Below are 9,355 nucleotides of genomic sequence, written 5' to 3' on the forward strand. Positions count from 1 at the left end.
GACTACTGCGCCGTGCAGAAGAGGGGGCCCACTTGGAGGTACACATGGGCCCCCTCCTCTGTTAAGGCGCCCCTGCTTACAGGGGTGTATATATTGTGGGAAAAGAATATTGCAAATAATATTACGCAGTACTCTGAATGTCCCTTTTTCTTTCTTTGCTGTGTTAATAATATTGCAGCTAAGGAGTTAAGGGAGAGATTTATCAGAGCTTGGAGAGAGATAAAGTGGAGAGATAAAGTACCAACCATTCAGCTCCTAATTGTCATTTTTCAAACACAGAGTAACAGGACATGTATGAGCTGATTGGTTAGTACTTTCTCTCTCTCCAAAATGTAATAAATCTCCCCCTAAGGAGGAATTCAATTGGGCGCAAGGTTTTCACTGCAAAAAATAAACCTTGTAGACCTCACGCTAATTTTGTATTACGATGGGTATTTGCACTCCTGATACCCACGGTATCCAATTTAAAAAAAAATACATGAAGCTGAAAATCCTGAGGCGTGAGTAGAAAAATAAAATGATACTTAATGATCCTGTGGTCTCCGCGGATCCCGGTGGTCTGCCCTCCATCTTCCCACTGGGGAAATGGCTGATTGGAGATGTAGTTCTCCCTGCAGCTGCCAATGGCTTTATTAGTAATTGTGAAGGGGGATGGGGTGGGGGTCCAACTGATTTTTACTAAAAGTAATGAGTTTAAGAGAAATCAGACTTGCAATATAGAAATCACTGTGTCTCATTTTCTCTCCTTTAATTGAATAGGAAAATCCCATGGCTGCTGGAAAATCCTGCGCCGTGGTTTTTTTTTAAATTTCCAGCTCTTAGTTGACTTCCTCCCTAAAGCGCATATTTATCAAGCCTTCGGAGTGATAAATTGCAATGTGATAAAGTACCAACCAATCAGCTCCTAACTGTCATTTTTCAAACACAGGGGTCTATTTACTAAGCCTCTGGTGGAGATAAAGTGGCCAGAGATAAAGCACCAGCCAATCCGCTCGTAACTGCCATGTCACAGGCTAGGTTTGGCTGCTACTTTATTTCCGTCCATTTTATCTCCACCTGAGGCTTAGTAAATAGACCCCACAGCCAGTAACATGGCAGTTAGGAAGCTGATAGGCTGGTACTTATTCACCATGCAATTTATCACTCTCCAAGGCTTGATAAATCTGGGCCTAAGTGACTAATGATAGAAATGTAAGAAAACCAACAAAAGAGATTTACAGTATAAGAGGCTTCCTATTCCTGTTTTGTAGCCTCAGAGCCACTTCATGTGTTCTATTTGAAGTGAATAAAAGTTTACTTTTGTGGCCAAGTGGTTTGACAGGGAGTATGTTTTGGATTTGCATTTTTGCCTCCTAACCGCTTTTGCCACCACTTCTCCTGTAGTCATAGGGGGTCATTCCGAGTTGATTGCTCGCTAGCAACTTTTTGCAGGGCTGCGATCAGGTCAAAACTCGGCAAAACTGCGCATGCATATGCACCGCAATGCGTAGGCGCGTCATACGGGTACAAAGCGGATTGTTGCTGAGCGATGGAATTAACAAAAAATCCATTCGCACAGCCGTTCGCAAGGAGATTGACAGGAAGAAGGCGTTTATGGGTGTCAACTGACCGTTTTCAGGGAGTGTTTGGAAAAATGCAGGCGTACCCAAGCGTTTGCAGGGCGGGTGTCTGACGTCAATTCCGGGCATGAACAGACTGAAGTGATCGCAAGGCCTTGAGTAAATTCAGACCTACTCAGAAACTGCACAAACTGGTTTTGTAGTGCTCGGCTGCAAAAGCGATCGCACACTTGCAAAGCTAAAATACACTCCCCTGTGGGCGGCGACTATGCATTTGCTCGGCTGCAAAAAGTTGCTAGCGAGCGATCAACTCAGAATGACCCCCATAGTTATACAGCCCAGCATCCATCACAACCCATCTGGAAAACAGAATAATTTAATACCATGATAGCCTTGAGCTTTAACGCATGAAACTATTCCAGTTTAAGCCCATATCCTCTAGTGCAGGGGTTCTCAAACTCGGTCCTCAGGACCCCACACAGTGCATGTTTTGCAGGTAACCCAGCAGGTGCACAGGTGTATTAATTACTCACTGACACATTTTAAAAGGTCCACAGGTGGAGCTAATTATGTCACTTGTGATTATGTGAGGAGACCTGCAAAACATGCACCGTGTGGGGTCCTGAGGACCGAGTTTGAGAACCTGTGCTCTAGTGGTAAGCCCACGGCTAACATACATTAACCCATAGGTTCTGATTTAAGGGCCCAGAGCTATGGGTTGTTGCATTTACAGCGGATGAGGTAAGCCCTACTTATCATAGGTTTCTGTTTCCACCTCAAAAAGATGTGAACAGAAATCCATGGTAAATGGATTGCTATGGGCTGCAATTGAATAGGCCCAGGCACTGCGTCTAATTGAATATGTGCGTTTGTCCTTAGGTTAGCCAACCAGGCTACGTAATGTGAAAGAATTGACCAGCAAACACAACATGTAAAATAATAAAACAATGTCCTTGGACAAGTGTAATAGCCCGACTTGTTGTTTTTCAGTCAGATTTTTTTTTGTCCGCACTGATTTTGTAAGGTTACATAATCAAAAACAAACTCTTACTCTTGTCATATAACTATAGTTGTGGCTACTTTTGCATACAGTAGTTCAGTATGTTTAGTAATACTGGAAACACACTTTACATACCAAAATAAGGAGTGTCCTACTTCCAAAAATGCTTACAGTTTAAATATTTTTTTTTTCTTTCCTGAGTATTTTAAGCTACAAGACATGTTGAATGTTTATGCTACTAGAATGATTTAAAGAGTACTACCACAAACAGGTAAACCCTGTATCCTCCTCTTTTACTTAGAGCAGTGGTTCCCAAATATGGTCCTCAAGGCACCCCAACAGTCCAGGTTTTAGGGATATCCCTGTTTGTGCAGAAATTGTATAATTAAACGGACTGATGTACTAATTTAGTCACCTGTGCCTACACATGGATATCCTTAAAAACCTGGACTGTTTGGTTGCCTTGAGGACTGCATTTGGGAACCACTAACATAGGGAACACAGAGACTGTGTTCTGCATACACATTTACTCAGGACAAAATGCTCCATCCCTTTTCTGTGTCTTCCCTACAAATGGAAACTTCTCAGCTGAAGTGTATGACAATGTCTAACCCAGTGCAAGACTTAACATCAAAATAATGAGCACCGACCTGTGCTGACATGGAACTTATTGTGACAGGTATTGAATCACTCATATCATGGTATGTCCTGCCCACAGACAAGGTCCTGCTAATTACCTTGATTAATCCCATCTTCCAACCAAGTGTAACACTAACAAAATATTCAGGTCACCCACCTGTTCAGCTTACGCCAGAGGTTTTCAAACACGATCCTCAAGGCATCACAATGGTCCAGGTTTTATGTATATATCAAATTGACTGAGGTGCTAATTAAGTCATCTGTGGCCAGGCATGGATAAACCTAAAAACTGGGCCGTAGGGTGCTTTGAGGACCACGTTTGAAAACCTCTGGGCAAAACTGTCTTTTTTTGACAAGTTCTGCCAAAGTGGAAAAGGAAAGTGCAATAGGTTTTTTTCCTACCTTTTAGAACACAGGTTCTCAAACTCGGTCCTCAGGACCCCACACAGTGCATGTTTTGCAGGTCTCCTCACAGAATCACAATTCAAATAATTAGCTCCTCCTGTGGACCTTTTAAAATGTGTTAGTGAGTAATTAATACACCTGTGCACCTGCTGGGTTACCTGCAAAACATGCCTGTGCGGGGTCTTGAGGACCGAGTTTGAGAACCTGTGTTCTAGAACACAGGTTCTCAAACTCGGTCCTGAGGACCCCACACAGTGCATGTTTTGCAGGTCTCCTCACAGAATCACAAGTGAAATAATGAGCTCCACCTGTGGACCTTTTAAAATGTGTCAGTGAGTAATTAATACACCTGTGCTCCTGCTGGGTTACCTGCAAAACATGCACTGTGTGGGGTCCTGAGGACCGAGTTTGAGAACCACTGTTCTAGTACATGTATTCTCAACACCAATCCTCAAGTACCATCATCAGGTCATGTTTTGTGGATTTCTTTAATCATGCACTGGTGAATTCATCTATTTTGCTTAGTGATTTATTCCACCTGTTTCAACAGACAGAAATCCTCAAAACATGACCTGTTGAGGGTTAAGAACCACTGCTCTGAAATGCGTATAATTTAATTATCTTTTGTAGTACAGTATTGCTTGACGAAGGAGCTGCCAGCTAATTAATATAATTCTTTAACTCATGCCTAGAACCTTGTTGTCCTGTGGGTTATTTGTTCTGTACTATTTCATGCATTGTTACCCACTGTGCATTTAACATGCACTATAATACATGCATATAAGATAAAATTATGAGTTATACGGCATGCTCTATAAATTCCAAGTGCCAGATTTATTTAACCCCTTAGTTTCCAATGATCTTGATTCTTCTGCATGCACTATAAATTCCAAGTGCCAGATTTATTTTACCCCTTAGTTTCTAATGATCTTGATTCTTATTTCGGCTTGTGATTTTTGTTAATTTTCTTTTTTATACAGATGGTTCATAGGATACTGCTACAATCAGTACAATAAAGCCAAGATATCTTCCTATTCAATTAAGGCCAGACCTGTTGAGGAATGTGGAAGAGTTGGACAGCCGAGTCTAGAAGCTCACAATTCTTCCCTGGCTATGATGAACAGAACAGAGGGAGCAAGACAGACTGCAGTTTTACCAAAAGACGCCCTTAGCCTGAAGCTCTCCGTGTGACTGGAGGAGAGTCAGGACAGAACCCAAGGAAAGCCCAGAGGCAGAGGGGAAAACAGATTGATTTTCAGTGAGTCATTTAGCTCCTGGATTGGATACAGCTGTCCCCTGGTGGCACTTTGGCTTGGTATTAATAGGACACGCAAACTAGGCTGAGTAGCTTAAAATAATTATATAGAGAAATCCCCAAAACTGCTCACCATCCAAATGTTTCCTTTTGTGTGACTATAGACTGAACAAATTACATTTACATTATTAAAAATGAAATCATTGGATTTACCTCAATTTCATGTTAAGCAGGAAACTGGCCAACATTCAAATCTACTGCCACTAATGGGTCTGTGCTCGCCGTATAAATTTTGAGTGGGTGTTAGCACAATATCCATTTGTCTATGCTGCAATTCAACAGGACCTTGGTTCGTATTCTAAAAAAAACACGAAGTAGTTATTTGTACAACTTCAGACATGTTTTTAATATCCATATGCTTGAGTAACAGAAACAAAATATTGAGAGAACGTTACAAATAAGTCAGTCCAAGTTACACAGCGCATATGTCGATATATCATTTTAAACCAGTTTTAAAGCACTTTATTAATGCTGCTGAACCTAAGTACAGTAGTCTGCATTACATATACTGTACATGATGTGTCATCTCTATGTCCATGCTCTGTTCATGTGTACAATTGCAATTTTAGGTATATTCATGTGTAAAGTAAAAAAAAAAAAACTCTATAACCTCAATTACTTATTGTTGTGCCTTAAAAAATTAGATGTTGTCATCATAATGAACTAATACTCTGGATTGCAGGTTAATGTAATAAAATAAAGCCATTATTAAATCTTCATATTTGGGTAGAATTCTTTAATCCATTACATTATATATAGAACTGGTACATATTTAAATGGTGTCCAATATTTAGTTCTGTTACTGAAGAATTCTAAATGCTATCATTCTTTTTCATTTCTAAACTTACTAAGGATTTTGGTGTAACAAAATGGCTGCCCCTTGAAAAAAAGTTGAAAAGCTAAAAAAAAGTTGCAATTATGCACATAAGTTATCAAGTACAACTAAACATACATTACGCCAATGTTCTATAAATACTGAGTATAGAGCAAATCCTGATGCATTATTCATGACATTTAAAATTACAATTGGTGCAACCCTCCACCCCCCCCCACCCCTCTTCCTCACACACGCAGTCTATTTACTAAGCAGATCCCTTGCCCATGGTGACTGGTGGCTATGTTAAATCCTACTGTTTAATAAAATGAACTGAATTTCCTTTCCGACATTTGAAGTGTTATGTAGAAATTATTGTTCTTTTTATGCTGTATAGTTATACATGATTTCCATTGCAAGTCATTAATTTTAACAAGGAATATTAAATACAGTACACAGTAACATTTTAAGCAACACTGCTAGTGGTTTGAAACTATAATTATCAAAGATGGCATATTTTTGCATATATTTCTGGTATATGTAAATGTAATACATTTATTAAATGGTTTGTTTTAAATGAGTTAATTTTTAATTGGTATTTTTTTTTTTTTTACATTTTGTTAAATGTTTGCTTGTATGGATAAAAGGTATAGATTTGTCCTTATCTTAAAGATACTTCTTGTAAATAAATGTATTGTTGTATATCTCCAGCTGGGGCATGAATTGCTGGGAATGTATCACTGGCTTATTGCAGATATGTTTTCAGTTGCTAAATGTGTTACTCTCAGCTGTGTATTTCTAGTTTTATCATATTTGTGTATTTTATATATTAAAATATTGTAGACCAATCAACTCATTTGTGCAATTGTCTATTTGCACTGTGTTCACCCCCAACAGCTGTCATACAAATATTATTGAAATAATTTGAATTATTTTTTAACCTGTCTAAAAATAATTTCAATGCACCAGAGATCATAACACATTCAATTAGAATTCAATAAAAGCAAAAATAGGGGACAATCCATCATACAGACATATGCAAAATGAACTTACAAAAGTTTAAACATGGTAAGGCTCATGCTCAATGTCCACTATTCCTGATAGAGGAGCATTAGGTTTTATAAATCTGTCCCCAAAGTATCTCTAAAAGATACAATTTTCTTTTTGCTAGGTTTTTCTATTTTTACTCATTGTATTTAGTCTAATGTAAATATTAAGTGATTGTATAACGGGAGGTATTTGATATCCCGGATGTCGGGATCTGGGCACTCAGCATACCAGCACCGGGATCCTAACAGCCAGAATACCGACAACGATTCATGAAACCCCTGGAGGGAGAATAAATAGCGTGCCCGCAAGGGGCTCTTTTGCGCTCACCCCGCTGTCGGCAAGCCGGCTGTCGGAATCCCGGCTCCGGGATCCAAAGCGCTGGCATAATGTAGTAGACCCTGTATAACAATATTTCTCTCTAGACTATAAAGATTCCTTGATCGCTTTAGCAGATCTCATTACAGTTCCATTATTTGCTTTCTCCTTGCCTCCTCTAAGAAATCTTCAGTCTTCAAATCTGAGTGTCTGTAGCACCATACAAGGAGAAACACAATAGTCTAAACAAACAATATAATATATGAAAAAGGTAAGATGGTACAAGGTCAAAACTAAACATTCATTAGTACTGACAACAAATGATAGTTACTGAATTAGGGCCCTGGAAAGTGTGGCAGTGCACTGGAGATAAAGATAGTGTGTGTGAGACACAAAATGTTGGAGGGCTTTTTATTGAGAGCGTAGAGTCTAAGGCGATTGGAGTAAAATTGGGAGGTGAACTGGGAAGAGATGAGGAGAGAAGAAAGCAGCTGTGAGCAAAGAGGGCTTGTAGACCTTTGATGAATAGGTGTGTTTTCAGGGCATGTTTGAAGCAATGAATGATAGTAGAGATAGGGTGAGGTATGAGATCCAGAAGAGGACAGCATGGGGGAAGATTTGGATGGAGGGAGGCCAAGTAATAGTCAGAGGAAAATTAGACTGATGAAAGGGAGTGTGAATTGAGATCAGGTCAGAGATGTTAAAATTTGAATCACAAATCAGTAGTGTAGTGTCCTACAAAATAAATCTAAGTCATCCACTGTGCACTTTGTATTCTATTTCTGTGCGCTCACTAAGGGAAGAATTTAAAAAAAAAAAAAAATCTATGACTAACTAAAACATAAAAGCCCTATTGGCTAATATAATAGAATAGTGGCAAGACATCAACAATGTAGATATACAGTCCATGCATTTAACTAGATCTGTATGTTCAGTGGTGTTCAATAGCATACCCTGCAGTGGACATTAATGTACTTTTATAAACTTAAGACCAGTCCACCTATAAATGCAAATATACAAGTGGGGAACCAATGGCAGGTGAGAGTGTGAGAACAGGCTTTCCAAAAATAACATATTGAAAGACACAAACTAATCCCCACACACTCTTGACTGAAGCGCTCACAATCAGCCAATAAGCTGTGAGCATCTTAAGCTGTGGCCACCTCTAGTCAAAGCAGTAGTGATAGTAATTAAGTAGTGAGAGTCAACAGTTGAAGTGTGGAGGCATAAGCAGGCTGGAAAAAGGGACAATTTTGAATAAGGGGGTGAGGAGCACAGAAAGGGACAAGGCACACTGAGACAGGGAGGAGGAACACAAAAACAAGTGATGAGCAGAGCTAAAGGGTGAGTAGCTCAGATAGAGAGGGTGAAGAGCAGAGAGAGATGGGTGAGGAGCACAGAGAGGGATGAGGAGATCTCAACATATTTATCAATGACCCAGAAATAGGCCTGGAAAGCGCAGTGTCAATCTTTGCAGATGATACTAAACTGTGTAAGGTAATTAGTTCAGAATTGGATGTGAAGTCCTTGCAGAATGATCTATCTAAACTTGAACTCTGGGCGTCTAAATGGAAAATGAGGTTCAATACAGACAAATGCAAGGTTATGCATTTTGGGACTAAAAACAAACTTGCATCCTACATATTAAATGGGGAACACCTAGGGGAAACAGAGTTGGAAAAAGATTTGGGGGTATTCATTGATAATAGGCTTAATAACCATACACAATGTCAAAACGCAGTAAAGAAGGCAAGTAAGGTGCTAGCGTGCATAAAAAGGGGAATTGAGACAAGGGACTCTGATGTTATCATGCCGCTGTATAAGGCATTGGTACGTCCGCACCTGGAATATTGTGTTCAGTTTTGGGCACCATTGTATAAAAAATACATCAGTGAACTCGAAAGTGTTCAATGGCGAGCTACTAAATTGATTAAAGGCCTAGAAGGACTGGACTATAAGGAAAGACTTACTAGGCCGAATATGTATACACTAGAAAAGAGGCGCCTAAGATGAGATATTATTAATATCTTCAAACATGTAAAGGGACATCACAAAGAGTTATCAGAGGAATTATTTATTAAAAGAACACAGTTAGGACACATCGGCACTCGCTGCAACTGGAGGAGAGAAAGTTCCGAACGCAACGGAGGAAAGGGTTCTTCACTGTTAGGGCAATCAGGATGTGGAATTCCCTGCCAGGGAAGGTGGTAATGGCGGACTCTGTAATTGGATTTAAAAAAGGAATGGATAAATTTCTG

General features: G+C 39.6%; 1 protein-coding gene across 2 annotated transcripts in view; it reads left to right on the forward strand.

The window, feature by feature from the left end:
• Window positions 1-6,584, forward strand: part of LOC134957786 (uncharacterized) — a 947,589-nt gene extending 941,005 nt beyond the window's left edge. For both annotated transcript variants that reach the window (XM_063939953.1, XM_063939952.1), the window contains one exon: window positions 4,584-6,584. In XM_063939953.1, coding sequence (XP_063796023.1) covers window positions 4,584-4,794 — 211 coding nt within the window. In that variant the 3' untranslated portion in view covers window positions 4,795-6,584. The remainder of the gene's footprint in view (window positions 1-4,583) is intronic.
• The last annotated feature ends 2,771 nt before the right edge of the window (window positions 6,585-9,355 follow it).

This window comes from Pseudophryne corroboree, chromosome 9, assembly GCF_028390025.1.
Source record: "Pseudophryne corroboree isolate aPseCor3 chromosome 9, aPseCor3.hap2, whole genome shotgun sequence".
Taxonomy (NCBI): domain Eukaryota; kingdom Metazoa; phylum Chordata; class Amphibia; order Anura; family Myobatrachidae; genus Pseudophryne; species Pseudophryne corroboree.